Source organism: Heliconius melpomene, chromosome 19, assembly GCF_056956725.1.
Source record: "Heliconius melpomene rosina isolate 202511_hmr_F chromosome 19, ASM5695672v1, whole genome shotgun sequence".
Taxonomy (NCBI): Eukaryota; Metazoa; Arthropoda; class Insecta; order Lepidoptera; family Nymphalidae; genus Heliconius; species Heliconius melpomene.
In genome coordinates this window covers 9,566,739-9,590,461 of record NC_140407.1, presented here as the reverse complement: position 1 = coordinate 9,590,461, position 23,723 = coordinate 9,566,739, and the positions used below count along the sequence as shown (strand labels likewise).

Below are 23,723 nucleotides of genomic sequence, written 5' to 3'. Positions count from 1 at the left end.
TATTATTTAAATGAATATGCACGTCGACGTGGGTATTACAGAAGAATGATGAACAGCTATAGAGATGAAATCTCTTCGTAGGATATGCGGAGCCAGCTTAGGTGATCTAATCTACACACTTGACTAATAAATATCTATTTACTCTATTTTAAAAGAACCCTACTTTGAATGTCATTCAATGTTAGACGCCGGCAATGAGTTCCATTCCCTCTTTGTGCGATTGAAGAATTCAGTTAAAAAGGGTTTCATTCGTAGCTACGTTAAGAATTTCCACATCAATATTGTAAAGCTGTATTTTTAAAGGTTCTAAGGTAAAAGAAGGCAAGAGATATCAGTTGAACACTTCCAGGGCTCACTCTCTATCTTTTGATCTATTCAACAAAATTTATATATTGAAGGGTGGAACAAAACTTCAGAGCTTAAAAAATTTTGAAAAGAGCAATTTCACATTAAACAATACTTCATTTAATATGCTTATTATTGAAAGAATATATCTAAAAAAAAAAAATATGTAACTATATCAAATCTTTATTTTAATATAAATATCATTATTTAATTTTATTAGTGAATTAAATATTATAAGATATGAATTGTTCTGGTTCGGTAAAGTTAAAATATGAAAATCAAAAGGCATTGTACCTATATGTACTTTTTGATATATTTTAATTATAATTATATTTACAAAAAAAAATACGTCAAAGGAGATGAAAATTTGATTGTTTTTAAATTGTGCACCCGTCAAAGACAGAAATGACTCTAGGAGCAAATGGTGTCACGCATAGCTAGCCTTATTTTAAAATTTATAAGTTTAGGCCTAGTGATAGTTGCTGGGGGTTTATGGATCATAGGCGAAGTAAATAGTAGACCGAAGAATCGAGATGAGCAGACGCTCATAGGAGGTGCCATATGGTCACAGATACAAATACCGATCGGCCTTATCATGTCCATGTTGATTGATGAAGAGATATATATATTTATGCATGCATATTTTTTATTTTCTGGTTTTGTGGTACTCGGCCTAAATGCAGCTATGCTGGTGAGATTTTGAAATTATACACTGTAACAATATTTTTCATAATGTATCAAAAAAAAAGTTGGCTCTATCTCATATAACATTTATCATTAATCGTGTATGGGTATTGGATATTACATAAATTCATAAATTACCTAAAAAAAATATTTGTCTAAATAAAAAATAAAATTTAGTACATGTCACTGTATCTGGACACTTTCCATTCTTTTTGAAGGATTATGTTATAGGTGACGAAAATTTTATATATTTTGCTTCAAACTTCACACCGCACATAGTAAGGTCGGTAGATGGAACTAGGTGAGCCTGGGAATCTAGTTAACACTCTACTCCTATTAAGATACTTCCATTCCTCACTTTTCGCCGAATTCTATAGGCATTGTGTGTTGAGTGGAAAACGGTTTTGAATTAAAATATATTTTTCTGAATTAAAATATATTTTCTATGACAGGTTATAGTTGAAAGCAAGAAACTCAAGAAAAATCGTTCTACTGTTACGATAAATGATCCTCGACGTTTAGTACAACCCTTTGATAAAACTTACCTTACTATCGGAGTGCTATCCCTATTTGCCTCTATTTTTACATTAACTGATTTTATTTTAATCATTATATAAATACCGCAAATCATAAATAAATGTATATTTTTAAAGCAAACTTCTTTTTATTGACGAAACGTGTGAAATTTGAACATTTAATCACAGTTGGTTAAATGAACCACTCAGGTTATTATACGCATATATTAAACATTAAATATTATTGAGAGCAGAAAGGTGCTGTGCACAATAAATTGATAGCTATAAGATTAAGACTATAAGCTAATTGCCCGCTAACTAAAGTTTTTCTTACGTAGACATTATGGCTTTTGCTATGGTAATTTGTTTTACCACCCGTTATTATTGAAACAGATTGATAAAGATAATCTTCAATTCCACTCCACTCTTTCTCCACTTTCTACTCGAAGTCGAAATATTGCGTGATGAGTGGCAGAACTCTACATGTCTCGGAACTCTATATTTGTCGTACGAGAGTGCATGATGAAACCAATTGTATTAGAGGTTACAGTGTGTCAATTTTCATACATTTTATTTGTCAACGAATATTCGTAATTTTTTCATTATAGTCCATATGTCCATTATAGTCGATATTCGTCATTTTTCTGTTTCTTATAATTAAGGTCTCTTCTTTTGCATACTGAAATAAAAAATGACTCTCTTGCGTACTTAGAAAATGTTTATCACGCTAAAAAACTTTCCATAGAGGGTATTTCATTATTTCTTATAGCCGTGGTCCTGCCTAGAACTGAAGTTACATTTAAATTCCTCCAGTAGATCTAAAGATTACATCATGTTTCAACAAAGAGACAAATAAACAGTACGGCAAACTATTTTCTTTAGATCTATCACTATTTTTACATCACCCTTAAATGATTTTTTCATTAAAATATTTGATGTACAGACTACTGACATATATTTTACTGTTTTATTATAATATGCATAAAACTTGTTATTTTAAAAACTCTCTTTCGAGTTGTGTGGATTACTACATTTATGTACGTTGCCAAAACTTATATAAGGATTAATTCTTTCATGAAATTATATTCTCCTATTGCCATTTTAAGATCACGGCTTGGTTTTGGATAGCGTCTAAAAAAATTAATAAATATGCCTTTTGCATTGTGAGTATCTACTATCTCTATTATCTATCTATTGGGTAGGGTAGGTAGAGGGAATCTAGTGTTAAGACACTCCGTACATTTCTCAACTCATTTTACAACCATGGGTCACGATAAACATATATGACAATGTAAGAAATATTATTAGGTTATCTCTGATCCGCTAGATACAAAAGATGCGTGAAAATTTTATGCTAGTTATATATACAAATATAACTTTAAACAACTTTATATACCATAATAATTATGTTCTTTGATTTTGTTATAAGGACATTTATAAAAAGTAAATTTAAATTTATTTATTACTTTATTTATTTAATTATATTCATTGAATTATTGATAATTACAACGTTTATTTTTTAATTTATTGTGATTTCAGCCTTTTAATTACCGGCCTATTAGCTTTTGGAGCTTACTGGACCACAAAATATATAATGAATTATGCTGACACGACCACGTCCACGACCACGACCACTAATAATATACCTATGACCACGACTACGTATCATTACTTAAAATTTTAATTTGTTTATAAAATTAGGTAGAATAAATGTTTATCAAAAGGAATATACAAAAAACAAGTTAATTGAGTATAAGTATTATCTTAGTAACAGACAAAGCTCTAGAAATGAAAAAAATAAAAAAATGCTTTAAATAAAAAAGTTGTGTAATCTAAGTATTTTTTTATTAAATTTAGTTTGTTGTATGTATGAGGCGAACGGCGACGTTAAGTTAAGCAACTCAATACGCAATGCCTCCAGAATTTGGCGGAAAGTGAGGAACGAAATTGTCTTAATGGGAACGGACTGGTACTAGGTACCCAGGTTTCCTCTGACTATCCTGCTATGAGAGGGATACAGCGAGAAGATAATAAAATGCTATATAAAAATAATCCAGTGTTTTGGCCTCACAAGAACTGATAAGAGCTCGGCCTCACAAGAACGGTAAATAAATAAAGTTGACATACATTGTAAGCAAATTGATTAACGGTAAAACAAAAAACAAAAATCATAGAGTCACTTTTCTAATAATTTTAATATTCTTAGTTATTACTTACAATATAGAAGGGATATTTACTTATATGGAAGTAAAAGAAATTGGTTTGACTTCCACACAGACGCGGTATCTCGAATTCGAGCGGAATGAGAAGGTAGTACCTTCATTAGGTTCTTTCTGCCTACCCTGCATGTAGCAGGAAATATAGAGTGAATAAAATAGAAAGCATTTGTCAATTAGTTGTTAGTAAATATCGAGATAATTATACTAATTATAATAATTTCCTCTATAAAGATTTGTTATTTCTTGTTTAAATATGCCATAATATGATATAATGTAATAGAAATATTAGACAATACCTTCCGTATTGTATTTACATAATATAAGAATACTCGATGTTTAAAAAAATACCTGTAGATACATATGTATAGCGTTCAAGGAAATTTTGTAAGCCGATACCTATTGAATTGACCGGCCATTGTCATCGTGTAAATGGTTCACAAAGATTTAGTAGAAGCTATTCAGGAAAGTAAGAAGTTCTAATGGCTTTCGGCTAGTGTGTATTTTTGTATATCTTAAATATAATCTGTGAAAAGTAAAGTTATTAAATAAAAACAATATAATATAATTAGTTTTAAAAATAGTAACTAATATATATGTATATAAAAAATCGTTTATTCCTATACGATTCTTTTTTCAACCTAAAACTTAAAAACTTACATGGTGATAAAGATAATCGATTACAAAAGGTATTCTTGTTCTTTTTCTTTAGCTTGCTGATTGGGGGTCTGGTTGCTTTTGGGTTGTACTGGACAGCAAAATACGCATCAATGTCGTCTGTACCCGTGCAAAAAATCACTACCTCTTCTGCTACCACTTCCACTACCACAACAACAGAGGAGATTTATCAGCCAAGCTCAGAAACATACCAGGTGCCCACAGATGATGGTAATGTACAGGAAATCACTACGATGCAAAATATGCCAGAAACAGACGAGAAAGAAAATTTAAATAATAGTCTTAACGATTTTTGAATCGTCTATTATGTGTAATCAATAATCAGGCTAAGTAAGTTATTAATAAAATCATTGTATTATAAGGTGTTGTTCAAGTTTTCTCTTTTTTCATATTTTTTTAGCTTCACGCTGTAACATGCACTTAGCAGGGTAGGCAAAGTTCCCAGTGAGACACTTCGGTTCCCCATTTTCCGACGGATTCTTGAGGCATTGCTTGTTGAGTGGCGGAATTGTACGCCGCGGTTTGTCTTCTTATCAGACAAGGAAATGAAAATATTAAATACACCCGAGTGGGCATAGAGCCCACGACTGTCGCGTTTACAGTCACATGCACTGCCACTGCACTACGACGGCATGAGAAGTGCGTGTAACTCAGATTCTTAGATATAGTAGATGCATGTCATAGCTCGACTTAATAAAAGTGTTCAAAACATTTTCTTATTTTGAATCCGAAATGATTGAAGATTTAATTGAAATTAATATTTCCAACTAAAGTAAAAGAAATATATCTACTATGAAGAAAGAAGTAAAAAAATAACACCGTTCGATGTAGCTTTAAAATATATTCTAAATCAATATTTTTGTTTTGTTCTCTTCTTAAACAACGTATACAACGAACGTCATATAACAAAAGGTATTGTTCTATTGAAAGAAAATTCTGTTAGTCTTCACTGAGCATTAAGCTATAATAGAATAAGATAGTATATTTTCTTTACTATTCTTCAATTATATTGGAGAAAAAAATGGCTGCAGGATTGTAAGTATATTTTTATTACAGAAAAAGTGTTATGCATATTTTGTGTGATAAGGTCGGTAGTGGCGCAGGGGCACAAGCGCGTGCCTGTAAGCGCGGCAGGTTGTGGGTTCGATTTCCACTCGAGGAAATGAAATATTTATTATTTTCATTTTACTAGCTCTGGTAACGAGGCACTCAATATGTCTTAACACTACGTTCCCAGGTTTCCTCTTTGCAAAATTTGATGTTTTAACTGTTTGTCTAGATCTAAAATGTGCTGTAATTTTCAGTGTTCTAATCCTTGGAGCAATTGCCTTTTCCATATTTTGGACTACGAAATTTGTAACTGAAATCTATAATTCGAATACTGAAACAAATAGTACTTTAGTAAATAGTACACCTTTGCCGAAATTACAGCCTGCTGGTTTTACTGGAGATTTCGTAGAGTACGTGGAATAACTCATGTTCAGAGGATCTTTTTTAAAATTAAAATTTCAAATAACATATTGAAATGCGACACTTTGGCAACAAATAGTGTGATATTTATTAATAAGATAAAATATGTTTAAATTTGAACTTCTAATATAAGCAAAATAAACTATATCCTTATAAAAATATATGTATAATAAACAATAAACTGTAGATACCTATATTCGTTCAATTATTTTCACTAACTTTTATTTCCAGGTTTCTTTTGACCGGTGTAATGATATTCGGATTCTACTTGCTTGCTGAAAAAGTTTCACTGGAGACCTCACTGTTATCGTATTTTAATATTTCGAGATTAAAGATATAATTGTAAACTAAATAAAATTTAAACATTTGCTTATTTATTTCATTAAAACAAGTAAGAAAATGCTGCTTTATATATTTAATTTAATAAAAAAATACAATAGCGTAATACTAGTTTATTCCATTACATAATATTGTGCGCATCTACGTTTATTATTGTCGTCATTAAGACGAACACTATTTACTAATGAAAAGTATTAAATAATTTAACATGTTTTTTGATTTAATGTTAAACCAAATACATATATATATTTTATTTATAATTTTTCACCACTTTAAAAACAACTTCTAGTATAGCCTCAAATAGTGTTAGAGTTTTTGAAATGAAACAAAAAGGACAGATAATAGAATAAAATGTATATAATAAAGGTTTTAGCTTATAGAGAAAGAATTTAAATGAATTAGTTACTGAGTTTCTTCCTTTTCTCTCTTTTCTCCATCCAAAAAATGATGGGCGTTATGTCGATATAATTTATTTAGGTATTAATTTAACTGTGTAATATCAATAAATATTTAGTATACATATGAGTTAGGGAGCTCGATTTTTGTTTTTAAGATTTTAATAAAAACTCTATCATATGTGTATATGGGTAATAATGGCAAAAAATTAGGCCGTTCGCGGAATTTATTGTTATTACATATTAATTCTTAATTGATCAATCGGAAAGACAAAAATAGTGATATGTTTGGCCTATTTTTTTGTCTATTAACAATTAGTGTTGCAAAGAATAGTATACACTCTTTATGGATTAGTTCGAAGCAGTGTTAGCAGAAACCGGCAGTTTGAAAAGAAATAAATTTTTTGAACTAGTTTAGATTTTTAATAATATTAACGATCCATATTTATGGTACTAAAAAAACATTTTTTTTTATAAACATTGAAATTAATAATCTTTGGCGCCAAGAAGTGGTATGTTTAAAGCATCATCGTTTTTTAGGCTGAATGGTCTACGAGAAAACAAGTTTACTACTTCTTACATTTGCCAAACCAATCATTATATTATAAACAAAAAATATATATAATTAAGATATGAGCATTCAGCCGACTAATATAAATATGGCCGAATATCGTTTATATTCGAATACCGAATAGTATTAATAGCAGCCAAATATTCGTTGAAATTCTAATGTACCTATACATAGAAAAGTTAAATTAAGAATACATTTTCTTAGGAACCAATATGGTTTAAATTTAACAAAATTATATATTATACAAGATAAATGCAGTATTATACAAAGAATTAAAATGCCAATTTTATTTATAGTTGATCCCCAGTATACTAAATACAATATGCACCCGTAACGTTAAGTACACTCGTATTGCACACATTTGCGTGTATAGAACACATTTTACGATAAAAACATTTCCTAATATATATATATATTTTGATATAAATTAAATAGAATAATATATTATTAATAAAAATAATATACAATTATTCTATTTAATTTATTGGGAAAAATATTACCGATATTTAAACACGCATGCTAGTTAGTTCCAGTCTAATTTAAGTTTCCTAAAGTAATATTATAATTATTACATTTCATACATTTTTTTAATTAAAGGTATTATACACTCGAAGTGTAAAAAGAACACAGCAATGCTTCTTTTTACTTCTTTTTCAAAATATCTGTCATCGACAGACGCAAAATATTTGTTAAAGAATAGCACAGTATTAGCAATGGCGATCAAAATGGCGGTATTTCAAAATGTGATGTTTTCTTAATAATAAATATTAAGTTATAAAATTTCGGTAACTTATTTGATAGTTTGTATAAATTGTTGCATTTGTATGCATTGTTAAATAAATTGTGATATTTAATATGATATGCAATAAATAAATAATAAATTGGAATTACAATTTTCCTATTAATTTACATTATGTTTTCAATATTGAGTATAAATATAAATGTAGTTGTAGTTTATTTTATATAGTTTGACATATTATATATGCAATACATGTAAGTATATCAAATATCCGTTTACTAAATTACCTACATTGTTCTATAATTTTTGTAGGCGTTTTTTTTTGTTTTAACATAATGTAAAGGAGGTTGTGCAGGTAAATTACTTAAATATAATAGGTTGTACGGAAAGTAATTTTGACAGAGAATTTAATTCTATATTTTCGAACCCAACTTCAGACGTAAGCCACACGATCATTATTTGCTTATAGAGCTGATATAGCAAGAGTTTTGTGTGAAAAAGATCAATTCATTCTAGGCAGTAGGTAGTAGAATGACCAATATATCATTTGGAAAAATATTTATTTACTATACACACACACAAGAAACAAAATGACTTTCCGAATAACCCAATAAAACAACTTTCACTCGTTTCGAACAACACATCACCCGTCGTCTATTCATCGTTTCTATATTCCTAAATTATAACTTTTACCATTTGTATACCAAAACCACCAAAAGGCAAGTTATATTAAATATATCTTATTAACCCATTTTCCAATGTGATGTTAAAAACTAGAAAAAAATCAGTTCCAATACAATTTTAAGTAGTAGTCCACTAAGTATACATTTTATGATTTTTTATTCTTATTGCTCTTGTTTTTAGTATAAATACCGTCCATGCCTTTGCCAAAAGGAGATTCTGAATTCGTTGTCAAATAATAAGATCCACGAGCACTGAAATTAAATAAACAATATTACATATATTTTTTATTTCCTTTTTCATATAACGACAATAAAATAAATAAAATCTATGAACTTAGAAAATAAATGCATGTGCATATCTTACTTAGTATCACAGTTAGCTCCCATATAAACGAATCCCACTTCCGGTGTAGGATTTTCCCTAAACTTATGATAAGATTCTGCAGGTGATGCCGGGAATGCTTCCGGATTACGTATAGATTCCGCATAAAATCTCCACGATCTCCAATGACTGCAGAGATCTGTTAATAAACGATAAAAAAAGATTAACACTAATTTTAAGTAAGTTATTAATTTCGTAAGTGTTGAGCTGGCTATATAATAAATATAGATTTACGAGACTAAACATTACAAATATTGTGGATATGATAAATATGATTTTAAAATTGCTAATTTATTTTATAGAAAATTTACACATTGATACACTCTATTAAGACATATTCTTGAATTCACAAGGTCTTGTGATGCTGTAACTGATTCCCCGAACATCCTTTAAAAAAGACAAATAATTGCATATTTTGTAAAAAATGGAAAAGAAAAGATGAAAAAATCGTACTATCATCTGAAAGTGGAATCGGTGCAAACCGAGGGCATCCAGGCTGTATACTCTTGCCTCCGTTGGGCCAAAAATCAGCAGTCCCAGTGCGTACCGGAGCGCCATAACCTCCCGCGTCTGTGTGTATCACATCCACGAATGCAGCATCTTTATCTGTGACGTGGTCCATTACTACACCGTCTGGGTAAAATGCTGGAAATGCTGGGTCTAGAGCAGTTAACCTGAAAAATGTATCATTTTTGAAGATTAGCATCAAGTTTTATCCCGAATGCAACAGGATAGACAAAGAGGACCTAGTGTCATGACAATAATTGTAAACATAGAAAATATAGGGGGATAATATAATGGGGATAGGTATAAAAGGAAAACCATTAATATTTACACAATAAAATGTTGAAATAACATTAGATTCGTATCTAAATTGATATATAATTATATGGTACGCTTTGTTTGTATTCGTGCTTAGATATCACACAGACGCGTATTTAGTTTAATGTCATAAAAAAATACTTCTTAGGAAAAATATGTTTTCCATTTAACTTCCGAATTCCAGGCAAACAAAAAACATTCCTACAAATAAGGACGAACTCACTACCATCACCTTTAAGGTCAGACGTTGTCCCATTTAATCCACTGCGTTACGATGACTTCTATTCTAAGAAATAATATCGGTTATGAACCCTTATTATTCTTAGACGAAGAAAGCAATAACTCGTATAATAAAAGTCTCGTTCTATTTACCTTTTTATGGTATTGTTATATTTATTTTTCAATTCCCTCGCCAGGTAGCCGGCTACGTGGCTTCCGAGGGAATGACCTATTACTTGCAACTTCTCTATTTGTAAGCCGTCTTCAATTAACTTGTTTATTTGCTCCGCCGACGCAGCTCCTACCTGAAAACGAAACAAAATAATTGTAAATAGACTATTGTTAAGAGTATATTTTTATTTCTCGACGACTTCTCGACGAATGTGGGTTCGATTTCCACGGGTGTATGAATTATTTAATATTTTCATTTCTTAGCTCTGGTAACGAGGCAATTGAGTGGTATAACTGGTAATTGAGTTCCGTCACTTAACACGCAATGCCTCAAGAATTCGGCGGAATGTGGAAAACGCAAGTCTTGATGGAAGTTTTAGCACTAGGTCCCCAGCTTCTATCTGCCAGGTACCCTACTATGCACGGGATACAGCGTGAAGAAAAAAAACAAGTATTTATTTTTCTCGTATGTCATATATTAGAACATCATACTTTTTTGTTCACTTGCCAGAGTAGAGAAATGAAAATAATTGATTTAATTAGCAAATATTTGTGATATTTATATGTAAAATAATTACTTTTCTACACTTACTTTTTTAGTATTCCTGGCGGCGTTAACTAAATAAGAGCCATGTGACATGTTCGACCAGTCTAGTAATACTATGTTCGTGTCCGGCCTTGTCTCTAAGTACGCGCTCACCATGACCTGAAGAAAATGATGTTCAAAACTTATATTACTGCATTACAAAATAAAGTATTATTAGCATACGCAATCTTGCTTGCTTTGATATTCATATATTTTATTCAGGGTAGGCAGAAAAAACTTAACGTCGCCGACTTTCTGCCGCTTTGCGTGTTAAGTGGTAGAACTCAACGCCGCGCTTTGCCTCAACACCAGAGCGAAGAAATGGAAATATAAACATAAATAAATATTTCACTTTCTCGAGTGGGGATCGAACCCACAACCGTCGCGTTACAGTCACACCCTTGCACCCTGCGCTATGACGGCCTCACTAATTTTTAGGTTAATACTATTAATTATTATATTATTGGGTACAGGTGCTGTGGTGACTGGGGTAAATTGATTTACGATAACTTAAACTATACCCTATTCAGGGAGACCTGGGGTAAACCATAAAAAGGTTACCTTACAGTAATGAAATTAATTAGAAATTAGTTTTGCTTTTATTTTAGTATGTTTACCTGAACACTTTCTTGCTGAGCAGTTTCTATAAAGCCATGGATGTAAAGGACGGTGGGATTGTTGTTGTCGAAGCCCTTGACATCAAGAAGATGGGATGCTTGGCTGAGTGGTATATCCACGTATTCTTCAAATGAATTTCTGTAATTATAATAAAGATGCTGCAATATTAAATTAATAAATTTATCTTCTTTATATGACAATCTTACAAATGTCTCGCGAGTATTAGTAGTTTCTTCGATACAATATATATTTTTTTGTTATATTCTAATATACTTTTTAATAAGTACGATTATGTTGTGATCTTTATAGTTATGTACAGTTCGCGAGGTCTAAACTGAGTTTTTCATTTGTGTTATGAGTGTTTATATATAGTGTATGTGTAACGTCATTTTCTTGGCCTAAGCAGGATTATACGACCGTTTTTTTTATATATTTTTTCATATACCGGTCGTATAATTCTGCTTTACCTCTCATAATGATAGCAGCGTTAAATATTTAATTCTTATTAATTTATTGTGTTTCATTTATTAAAAGTGAAAGATAAATTTTAAAGACAATATATGTGGACAAAGCGCTGTTTTTGGTGATATAAAGGAAAAAATAATTATTAAACGATATATCAAATGAGAGTGAAAATTATGAGGATGTAGTATCCGGTGGGGAAGATGCTATATCTTTTTACGTTTATTTTTTTATTGATCTCTATTAATAATTTTAATTTCTAATAAATTTTATTTCTAAAAGCTTTTTCCTAACTCTACCTTTAGTCACACTCACACAAATGCAAAGCTCAGCTTAAGCCTCGTGCACTGTAAGTATATATTGGTGCAATAATGACGTAAGTGCATGTTTGAAAAAAAAACAATTTAATATGTCAATGTATGGGAAAAGGCTATTTATAAACTTTACATACGTCATTGTTCCAACATATATTGATATATTGATTTCATCTTATACAAACTAAGAGTGAAGGCAATCTATTTTTGCGTATATAGACTATTTATACAATTAATAGGTACGAAATATTTATAGACTAGTTGTAACATATATAGATTGTCCGCCACCCAGACGCTGTCTCATTCAGAAATAGTTATAGCAAAGGCTTCTTTTTGCTATGCGAGTAGAAAGAAACCCTTTTCGGTCCGTATTACTTTTATTTTTTGCTTCGTGTTGCATCCCATATATAGCAGGGTAGGCTGCGGGAACCTAATATTAAATCACAGTTCCCCAACTTTCGACCGTTCATGTGTGTTAAATGGCGGAATTCAACGTCGGGCTTAGTGTTCTCAGAGCAAAGAAAATATAACTTATTCCCCCGAGTGGGAATCGAATTCATATTAATTGTAGGTCCAAGGTAAGAACCTTATAGGTTTTGATTGCGCGGAGAATTTCATATCAAATGCAGAAAAACGATGATAAACGTTTATGTATTACGTTGACTTCTCTTTATTTTTTCTAAGTTCCAAGGGCCGTAGACTTGTGACACATAAATGGTCTTGTCTGTCTGTGCTATATATGTCTTAAATAATTACAAAGGTTAGTTAGTTATTAAAATATGTTCTTTTAAATATAAATTAAAATGTATAATTTATACACTTAAGTAATTAAAACTAAACTAAATATTAATAATTATTTTTAAACTGTAATAAAGTATATTACAGTTTGTCAGACACAAAATAAATTATCAAATATAGGTAATCAATAATTTTTAATGTTAGATTAAATAATTTAAAATACATACATACCCATTGTAAAATCTGAGATAGATATCTTCTATACGATTCGTTCTATCCGGTAATATGCCTGAAATTTTAAAATAATTTACTTAGTTCACTTTAATTAGATTGGGATTGCCGTCGTCGTGGTGTACTGACTGTACACGCAACAGTTATGGGTTCGATTACTACTTTGAGAAATGAAATATTTTCCTCCACCGCTTTTTAACACGTAATATCTGAAAAATAGAGGAGTGAGAGTGGAGCGAATTGTCTTAACACTTGTCTCTTCTGACTATACTATATGCGTGATAGAGTGTCAAGCCGAATATATTTGAGGTAAAACATAATATAAAGCATTAAAATTAAATTAAGATCTTCATATTATATATCAATGTATACCAAAGGGCACATATTTTTTTTATCACATACCCCTATTTATATTTAATTTACTCGTAAAATTTTCATTTTCAATAACATTTTTGGCCTCGACAATGAGATATATTTGCAAAACAAATATTAGAGTGAACATTTCAGCGTGATTGACAGTTATGAATTCGTATTTAGTTGGTAGAGTCTTTCAAATTAGAGTCCTTAAGTCGTTAAGTTGTTAGCAAAAATTACTTGTTATTTACTGTAATTTATCTATTTATAATATCATATTCTTCTCTTACTGTTTCTGCGCAGTTATAATTTTCTTTGAGTTATAGGAGGATGTCCTTATCAGATTTGTAGATGCAAATTAGTTGTTTTTTTCTAACGACAGCATTGGATGCGCTTGCGTCAGTATTGTAAATTTATATTTTTACATTATATATCTATTATTACTTGAAATACGATAATTGTATTCCCAAATATATATAGAAAAGTATATAGAAAAGTATACATAGAAACAAAATGTCCTTAATTAATTAAGGTAAGTAAATAGAAAAGTATACATAGAAACAAAATGTCCTTAATTAATTTGTGTTGAGTGGCGGAACTCAACGCCGCATGCTATTCTATATTTAAATATAACATTTTAAAAGAATGATGAATGAATAATTAGAAAAGGCTATATATAGCCCATCATTCTTTTAAAATTTTATATAATCATTTTAAAATTTATACAATAGACCGTAGTGGCACGGTCGTGCAGCGTGTGACAGTAAACGCGACGGTTGTGGATTCGTTTCCCACTCAAGAGAATGAAATATTTGGTGTTTTCATTCATTTTCTCGCTCTGGTAACATAAAAAAGCGCGGCCTTGAGTTCCACTACTCAACACGCAATGTCTCGAAAATTCAGAGGAAATTGGAGAACGGAGTATCTTAACACTAGGTTCACTCTACCTACTCTGCGAAGTTTTAGATTTTGTATCATGCAAGATTATATTATATTTATTATACGAGATACTCGTAATGAAAATGCTAAAGCAATAATTATAATATTTTTTTATATTATTAACAAAATGGAGGTATATAATATATTTCTACTTAATGTTGTTATGCGCTTTATAACCATGTTGAATTGACCTTACGTTAACCGTTTTCTAACAAGTGATTGATATGAAAGAAAGATATAGGATGGCCTGTGATGCGCCATGATGCCATAGTCTTAAATAGAATAATATTATTATTTTTTTAGCTTCACGCTATGTCTCGTCCATAGCAGGGTAGGCAGAGAGAACCTAGTGTTAAAACACTCCGTTCTCCATTTTTCAACTTATAGCCGTGCTTTGCTCATATATAAAATATTTTATTTCCTCGAATGGGAATCGAACCCACAACCTGTCGCGTTTATAATTTAAGTAGTCATTTTAATAATTATTATATTTTCCAGTTTAAACACTGAGTTACGTAAAAATGATTTTATTTATAGAAACTTTAAAAGGTCCATTTAAGAAGTTATAATTTTAAATTTTACTCCACTTGGAATGTACTAACTAACCGTATTCAAAAACTATAGAAGTATAAAAGAACTCTAATGATCTCCATTATTTTCTTCACTTAATAACGTCGACTGTTGTAAACCTTACATTCAGAAGTGAAAACTACGGATTGTGACCTAGATTTTATAAGTACTCTATTACTACTTTTAATAAGCAAGAGTAAGGTAAGGTAAGTATATTTGTTTTTATGGCCATTACTAAAGCGACTTGACATTTTATGTAAAATTAAAAACCGGTTAAGTGCGAGTCGGACTCGCTCGTTGAGGCTTCCGTACCTTATTTCAGGATTGTAGATCAACGGGATATACAAGTTATAAAAGTCGACAAACTTTATTTTACGAGCATATGCACTCATTTTGTATGAAATGAATTATATATATAAGTTTATAATTATTTTTTCGAATTGAGATTATTAATGCAAATTTTTAACAAAATGCAGCAAAATCGATGCATAAATTCTCATATATTGAACTTGGAAGCTTGTTTATTTCTGTTTTAAGGGTCCATAGATCTAAATGTAATATTTATATTAATTTCGTCTTGATATGTCCACGCGATTTCGAGAGATGAACAACAAAGTGATCCTAAAATGGTTTCGTTTCATTCCTTTTGAGGTACAGAATCCTAAAAATACGATAAGTTGTGTTTACAATTGATTTACAGCTAACGATACTTTTCTTTAACCGCCTCAATCCTTTTTTAGACCCGTCTTTCTAATACAGACTGTAATAATAGGCTTATAGACTGACAGCCTTTCACTTATTGAAGTCAAGTCGTGATAGCTTCTATTATATTATTGAATATTCTACTGATGGTTTCCCTCTAGTAATGAGGCAAAATGTTATTTACATAAAAATTTAATAAATGGATACAATTATGTAGATATATTAAATACTTATCTGCATGCATCACTTCCAAGAAGCGAGTCTGTCTTATCAAACCTCACCTTATTTTTTAGCTACCGCCGATTTTAAAGATATTGCTTGAAAATAATTGTGTGATATCAGAGCCATGAGTGTATACGTACGGACAAAAAAATACCCTATGCATAGGTATGTACAGTAAGGTTGACGAGTTGTGGCCGTCCTGAAGTTAGGCTTTCTGAATTTTTGCACATTGTTCATTCAAGAAAAAAATCAACACTAGAAAAAGCCTTAAAACAAATGAGCAGCTATTACACTAACTTAAGGCGACCACAACTCGTCCACCGTACTGGATGATGAGAGAGATGCGTAAAACTTTCTTTCTTCTTCTCATATGAAAAGTAATTAAAAATATTAAATAAACAATTGTGACGATTACATTAATATTAAACTTGTAAACAGATGAAATCAAAAATCTCTACTTCTAATTATAAAGGTATTTTTCATCGACGGCTGTGTCGTTGTTGTTTTTTACTAATATGAGATAAAAAAACCTTGTAACTGGCTTGATTGGATCTTTTGTTCTCCACCTTTGAACATTTTTTTATTACATCGTCCCTTCTCTTGTACATGCGAGAGCAATCCAATGAATGTTTTGGTTTGTCGTTTAAGCATTTCATTGTGAAGTTGATATATCTTTATCAAAGGTACCTAATTTGTTGTTTTTTTATTGATTTTAACAGAAAGCTTGAGGTAAAGTTATTAGTTAAAAATGTAAAGTAGTTTTAACACAAGCGGTAACTCTATCATACAGAATTAAGATTTTTTTAATCAATCTACCTAGAGTTGGTAAACCTGTGTTAAAATCATTACGTAATATTTTTTTTTTCAGCGTTGTAGCAGAGTAAGCGGAGGGAACCTAGTATTAAGACGCTTCCACCGAGTTCTGGAGGCATTGTATGTTGAGTGGCGGAACTCAACGTTTTGCTTCGACAGCCTCATAATAATTTCTTAAAACTTTATTAAGATTAACATATATATTATATTAGAATTAGGAAAGCGGAGAGTAAAGTGTCTTGAACCTGCCTATTTCTCTCTGCCTACCCTCATGTTTATGGAATACTAATATTAAAGGATGGTCACGTGGCTTATTGACAATAAAAGTCATTAAAGTATAGATATATCAAAGTTTTTGCCGCATTACCTCACGTCACGGCATATTAATAATAAATTTCCTTCAAGTTCCTCGATATTGCACGCGATTGTTAGATTACTAGTTAGTTAGTTAGTTAGTTAGTCAGATTACAAACATATTGGTCATGTCTATCAGACCTTACTACCTGTTAGGCCACATATCATGAAACAAACGATTATATACAACAGGTTTACAGCTACTGATGTAAAAGTGTCAAAAAATAACGACTCACTATTTAATAATAACTCTATAATGTAAACTTTCAACATAGATTCACAATTACATAAATTATAAACCATAAAAAAAGATGAAAGTGTAGTAAATTTTATGGTATTTCTGATAAGATGCGTTTCAAAGTGTCAACATTGTAATGACACTTGTATTTGACATTAACTGATAAGACTACACAGGTTCTGAGTGTTCAGCAGCTCTTGGAATTAGTTCCGCCTCTCCTTCACAGAGGCATGACTCGTGAATGCAAAGCAATGTTCCCTAGGCATCTCTAATGCAGCACCCTCGTCGTCACTTTATCTTGAGCATGTATGAGTTTGAATATGGGTTCACATATTGATCGATGACATCTTCTTTCTGGCTGACGCAACTATTGCTGACTAAAAGGTCGATCTCAAGCATCCTGAGTAATTTCGGAGTTAGTGAAGAGATTTTGAAAATGAGAAACGGAATGTTTTAGCATGGAGTTCATAGGTTTTCTCTGTCTACCCTGCTATACGCGACATATAGTGTGAAATAAAAAAATACTATTACAAAATGTATTTTAGTTATATAACATTTATACCACATCAAAGAAGATGAGAGGAACATTGCAATCAGCGCGATGCGTATATTGATTGGTATATCAAAGTCTATGTTTAATTGAAGCCGTTCTAGTTACGCGCCAACCAATAGACGGCAAGTTTAACATATCACGTCATATACGAAACATTTACTTTTGTATACTAATTAGAAATTAAAATTTAAATAAAATGTTATACAGGTTTGTAGAGTGTGTAATTATAATATTGTTTATATATTGTGTAATTATAATATTGTTTACAGTTTGTGGGTTTGATTCCCACTCGAGGGAATGAAATATTTTCAGTTTTATTCGTTTTTTCGTTCTTATAACGAGGCAAAGCGCTGAGTTCTGCTAACAACATGCAGTGTCTCCAGAATTCAGTGGAAAGTGCGAAACAGAAGCTTCTTAACACTAGGTTCCCATGTTTCCTCTGCCTACCCTGCTGTGTGAGATATATCGTGAATTTAAAAATAAATATATATTTATTATACTATACAATCCTTATTTATATCATAAGCCCAACTCTTCAGAATAATCAAATTGTTATTATCTTCACACATCTTTAACATTTTGTCGGGTGCGCAGATAAGGGTTATCGATGTCATTGTTAAACGCAACAAACAATATCTCTAATATACAAAAAAATGGGACTTTATCTAAGCAGACCGTAGAACCGCCTATGTTGTAAATAATTTCTTTGTTCTGATTCGAACCTACAACTAAACATATTAGATTTACGGGTTAAGTAAGAATTGTAATAACAATATCAACTGAAAAATATTCAAAATGTTGACTTTTTCCGTACACATACATAGTTAATTTGTTCATACGTAATTTTTTATCTGTGGCTTCATTTTCGTGGTCAAATGAAATAACAAAGAGTTTATGTATGTCATGACATATTCAAAACGTCCATAGAGACTCTTAACATACAGTACAGTACTGACTGTACCTAGTACCCATTGAAACGATTAACAATGATATAATAAAGCCTAGTCCAAAAGGCTTCCTCGATAAGACTATCCAAAATAAAAAAAAATATTTTTAACTCGAACCACTAGTTATTGAGGTTAACGGGTTCAACCAAACAAACTCTACATATTCATAAAATCAGTATAAAAATATCAATAGATGTACTTTCATAAAAAACTAATAAATATTGTATATTTACTATGCGTGTACGCTGCACCTACAAATCATAAACATCTATTAGAGATTGTGGTAATAAGGGCCGACGAAATTAGGTCAAAAGAATGGCTCTTTCCAAATAAGCTAAAGAAACATATAAAATTGCATTTTAAGTCAAGGTTTGTTATTATAATGATAAAATAATATGTTATTATACTTAAATAATTTATATAGACCCCCTATAAAAACTATCGAGAATATAAATATTTGATTAAATTAAAGTACATGAATTGAGCTAAAAATAAAAGTATTTCTCCGTAACCAGAACAAGTTTTAAAAGTTAAGAGGTAAAGTAAAGTGAGCGACAGTTATATTTATTTAAATAAGGCACGTTTGAGTGTTCACGCTCTAGATACTTAACATTGCTCTTTGCATGTGCATTTAAACATCACGTTTTATATATTATAATAGTAGATTCGTTGACATTGTAAATATTTTATTATTTTTCTAATATAATTATTATGGAAGCCGACTTATTGCAGGGTAATTTGTGGGTTCGATTTCCTCTGGCTTAAAAAAAAATCTATTAACATTTTTAATTTATCAATTTTGGTTTATAAAAATAAACCATTCAAAATGCATTAGTACTATTTGTTGAATAAAAATGTTGATATTTTTAGTATTATAAGATAATTACGATAACATTGTTTCCGTAGAGATAATGGTTTTTGCGTATAGTGTATTTGATATAATCAGAATGAAGTCGCTGAACACTACAATAAAAATAAAAAAGAAATATTGACTGGATTCTTTTATGAAAGAGTAGGCAGAATAAATCTAGTGTCTTGACACTCCGTTCTGCTTCGAAATTATATGTTAATATATGGCGGAAATGAATGCTCGGTTTTCTCTTACCAGAGCGGGAAAACAAGTATAATTCTTCCCTCAACTGGAAAGCGTATCTACAACCATTAAGTTCACAGTGACCCATTGTGCCAAAACAGCCTCAATAATGTTAATTTGAATACGAGTGTAAAAAATAAGTTAAAATATTTATATAAAATGCAGAACTTTAAATATGTATAATTATATAGTTAATTATGTATCTTTTTACAGATAATAATAAAAGGTAAGACATTAATTATATGCAATTTAAATTTGCTATAATGATTATATTTAATAGACTTTTTTACCCTAGATCGCTTGGGTTGACGCTATCACAGCGCAATTAGGAAACGTCTAGATGTGTCCATACTCTCGATGATTGTGGGTTTGATCCTTAGATCGACAATCTAGTAAATTAGTGAGCTAGTAGCTTAGTTTTCATTTAAATTAATACTATTTTACCCTTTCTCATACAACACACAATCGTTGTAAATAAGCGGATATTAGAGTAAAATTAAAGGAGCAAAGATCACAAATATTTAAAAAATTAGAAACTTTATCCAGAAGTTTTAAAATAACGAAAAAAATACCATAATAGGTAATAGATAATTTTGTCGTTAATAATATTGTAATAAGAAATCTTTTGACCTGTTATTTAATTATAATATATACAGGTAATTAAATAATCATTATCAATGTAGTTTAGTTTAGTTTATACTTTATTGCACACAAATAGAAGAAAAAGAATAAAACAAATAGAACAGAAAAGACATAAAAAAACAAGTATGCAAAGGCGGCCTTATGTAATATGTACTTCACTTAGAGTAATTAATTTTATACGATAACTAGCGGACGCGCGCAGCTTTGCTTGCGTATTTAAGGGTGAATTCTAATAACCCATGAAACATGTGTTCAATGAAATATTTTTAAGAGTCTAAATTTCAAATTTTATAAAAATCAGTGGCGATTTAAGAATTTTCCCATACAAACTTTCAACCCCTTATTTGCACCCTTAGGGGGTGAATTCTAGAAAACCATGAAACGTGTGTTTAATTATATACGTTTAAGAGTCTGAATTTCAAATTTTATAAAAATTGGTGACGATTTCAAAAATACCTATACAAACTTTCAACCCCTTATTTGCACCCTTAGGGAGAGAGTTTTAGAAAACGATGAAACACGTATTCAATTAAATACTTTTAAAAATCTAAATTTCAAATTTTATATAAATCGGTGCAGATTTAAATATTTTCCATACAAACTTTGAATCCCTATTTCACCCCTTTAGGGTTAAAATTTTTCAAAATCCCTTCTTAGTGGATGTCCAGATTACGAAAGTAAACTTTTGTCCAAATTTAACGTTTCTACGCACAGCGGTTAAGGCTGTGCGTGCGTCTTACCTCAGTCAGTGAGGACAAGTCCTTTTATATATATAGATAAGCACAACAATTACCACTGACGTGCTACTTTAAGAAAAGAAATTGTGCTTTTGAAGCCGTTTCATGTAAACCTTCATTACAAATAATATAAAATATTTTACATCGTAAGAGAATAGTTTTTCTTTACTTACGTTAATGCTAACAATTTTAAGATAAGTATGGTTTCGCGGTGTGCTTATCTTTTCAATGCCATAGCCATAGAGTGGCAGTTTTGTGAATAGAAGTACCAGCTGTCATGAAACCACGTGTTCCGAAAATCTCCGAAGACGCAACGAAGATGTGCGAACGTAAATAGTCGAGGGCATTCAGCCATACAACGCTTCCAAGATCCAAGCGTCCGCTCACAAACGATTTGTATTGCCAAATACCGGCCTACATATTATTTCTTCTTAACACAATATATTATAATTGAATTAAACTTATGTTCTTTTTATATGTAACTGCCGCGTAATTAATTATTACTAGTGTTTTTCCTCAAATTTATACGATAAAGTTTTGTGTGGAAAGGTATAAAAATAATATTTTTTTTAAAAAAAAAATCTAAGATATTTGGACTAAAATTTCGATATCGGAACACGTAATTTGTATATTGAGGAAGTCGTGATTGCGTCCGTACCTGTGCCCCACCAGTATCGCTTCCAGCTCACTGACACCGCGCGAAACATAGCGCCACGTGCGACACTCGCAGTGGTTCGCGACCAACTGAACAACATTCCGTAATGCATACTTAAAAAAAAAAGAAAATTAAAAAGATATAAAACTGACTATAAAAGATTTTATTATAAGTATTATTGGAAAAGGAAAAAATGTCTCTATGATAGAGCTCCTTCCATGCACAAAGGCGGCAGCACATCCTTATTCAATTAATCTCTAATTAGGAACGAGAGTGCTCTTAATGTTGAGAGGATTTCATAGCAGCCTGTCACCAAAGTAAATGGAAATCTGACAGCTCGTTAGGTGCCACCGCCGAAGATATTTAGGTCAACCAAGAGCATAACGTTACCATATTACAACGACTATCAATGGCTTAGTCGAAAAGAAAACTAAATAAGTTATATTATATTTGTTACTTATGAATATGTATTTTTTTTTCAATTTGGTAAATGTTTAAGTTCAAGTTCAGTTTACACAATAGATTTAAGTAGCTTGCTATATTTAGAAATTATTGTCATCTTTTTGGTTAAATCACCTAAAACTTAAAGTAGAAGAGATAGAGCTGACATGAAAATAAATTTGTTAAATGTAATATGGCTGTGTAAAATTTTGCTTACTTGTTTGTTATTTATTTGCTTTCTCCTTTTCCTTACACTTAAATTGCAATTAAAGAATTGCGGTTAATAATTTAGAGATTCCCTTTAACATTTGACTAAATTGTGGAAATAATCATGTGACATTTTTACATATTTCTCGACATAGAAGACATACATTAATTATACACCATCTGTTGATATTGCTGAGTTGATGATAGAAGATGAGACTCTTCAACAATTAGGAGATAGGAGATATTTTTAAAATACTAGAGGAAAATTTAAAAAATACTATAGGAAACCATATCCGAATAACCTGAAATAACACCACAGCCTTATATAAATATATAAGTGTTCAGTAATATATATTATTCAGGTGAGTGGATGATGGAAGGCACAATTCCTCGACTCCTAACGGTTAAATTGTAACTTTGTACTTACTTGTTTACTTTAATTTGTACTCGTATATTATGTAAAAATAAATAAATGAACTCAATAGGAAAGTAGTTACTAGGAGTGCTGACAAAGTTCGTAAAACTTCATCGACAAAAAATTGTATACCTTTTATATATAAAAAGACAATGTTGCAGTTTATTTAAGTTTTTGCAAAATACTTTAGGCTCCCCCTTATTGGAGCCGGTTAAAAGTTCAAATTATTTATATTAGTTTTAGCACCTTTATCTACGCTTTAGTAATAGCTACATTTTTATTTAGTTCATATAAAAATTTAAAAATCCAGCTTCTCGGTGTATCCCGCACACAGAAGAGTAGGCAGAGCGAACTTAGTGTTAAAACACTCTGTTCCCCTGTTATTTCTCAACATTAACAAATAACTAAAATAATTATAAAAAGAAATCTTGCCACCAACTCCAAAAATAATGGATTGTAAATAGTAAATAATATGTATACAAGTACCAAGAAGTTTAGGTTAGTTTATGTTTAAGTGTGTGCATATGTTACTTAAAACGGCAAATATATTTTTTAAAGCTTATTAATTAAGCTTTTGTTCAATTGTTCTATGTAAAGCAAAAAGCAATAAATGCAAATGCTATTAGTAATTAGTAGACATCGGATTATAAGCATTTGCATGTT

General features: G+C 30.7%; 2 protein-coding genes and 1 long non-coding RNA gene across 4 annotated transcripts; 2 read left to right on the top strand and 1 right to left on the bottom strand.

The window, feature by feature from the left end:
• Window positions 1-766: 766 nt before the first annotated feature.
• Window positions 767-1,648, top strand: LOC146528662 (uncharacterized). The gene is made up of 2 exons (XM_085202605.1): window positions 767-1,036; window positions 1,482-1,648. The coding sequence occupies exons 1-2, from the start codon at window positions 767-769 to the stop codon at window positions 1,644-1,646; spliced, it is 435 nt and encodes a 144-aa protein (XP_085058731.1). The 3' UTR covers window positions 1,647-1,648.
• A 2,481-nt stretch (window positions 1,649-4,129) lies between these two features.
• Window positions 4,130-7,163, top strand: LOC146528661 (uncharacterized). Of its 2 annotated transcripts, none has more exons than XR_014879080.1 (3): window positions 4,130-4,256; window positions 4,473-4,768; window positions 5,743-7,163. It is a non-coding gene; the product is annotated as an uncharacterized LOC146528661 (long non-coding RNA). The 2 variants fall into 2 exon arrangements; XR_014879079.1 differs by having other exon boundaries at window positions 4,136-4,256; window positions 6,140-7,163.
• Window positions 6,305-22,105, bottom strand: LOC146528660 (pancreatic lipase-related protein 2-like). Its single transcript, XM_085202994.1, has 8 exons — window positions 22,001-22,105; window positions 13,179-13,236; window positions 11,433-11,571; window positions 10,822-10,935; window positions 10,212-10,363; window positions 9,471-9,691; window positions 9,000-9,156; window positions 6,305-8,887 (listed from the first exon to the last, which is right to left on the bottom strand). Exons 1-8 carry the CDS (start codon window positions 22,095-22,097, stop codon window positions 8,782-8,784), a joined length of 1,044 nt encoding a protein of 347 aa, XP_085059120.1. The 5' UTR covers window positions 22,098-22,105; the 3' UTR covers window positions 6,305-8,781.
• Window positions 22,106-23,723: the final 1,618 nt, after the last annotated feature.

What these genes read in the sequence shown, in the direction of transcription:
- LOC146528662 (XM_085202605.1), top strand. Translation starts at nt 767, where the DNA reads ATGGTGTCACGCATAGCTAGCCTTATTTTAAAATTTATAAGTTTAGGC. An exon ending in GCCTAAATGCAGCTATGCTG is followed by an intron (nt 1,037 to 1,481) that starts GTGAGATTTTGA and finishes TTTCTATGACAG; the next exon opens with GTTATAGTTGAAAGCAAGAA.
- LOC146528660 (XM_085202994.1), bottom strand. Translation starts at nt 22,097, where the DNA reads ATGTTGTTCAGTTGGTCGCGAACCACTGCGAGTGTCGCACGTGGCGCT. An exon ending in GCGATACTGGTGGGGCACAG is followed by an intron (nt 13,237 to 22,000) that starts GTACGGACGCAA and finishes TTAAAATTTCAG; the next exon opens with GCATATTACCGGATAGAACG. An exon ending in CTCAGCAAGAAAGTGTTCAG is followed by an intron (nt 10,936 to 11,432) that starts GTAAACATACTA and finishes CATTTTCTTCAG; the next exon opens with GTCATGGTGAGCGCGTACTT.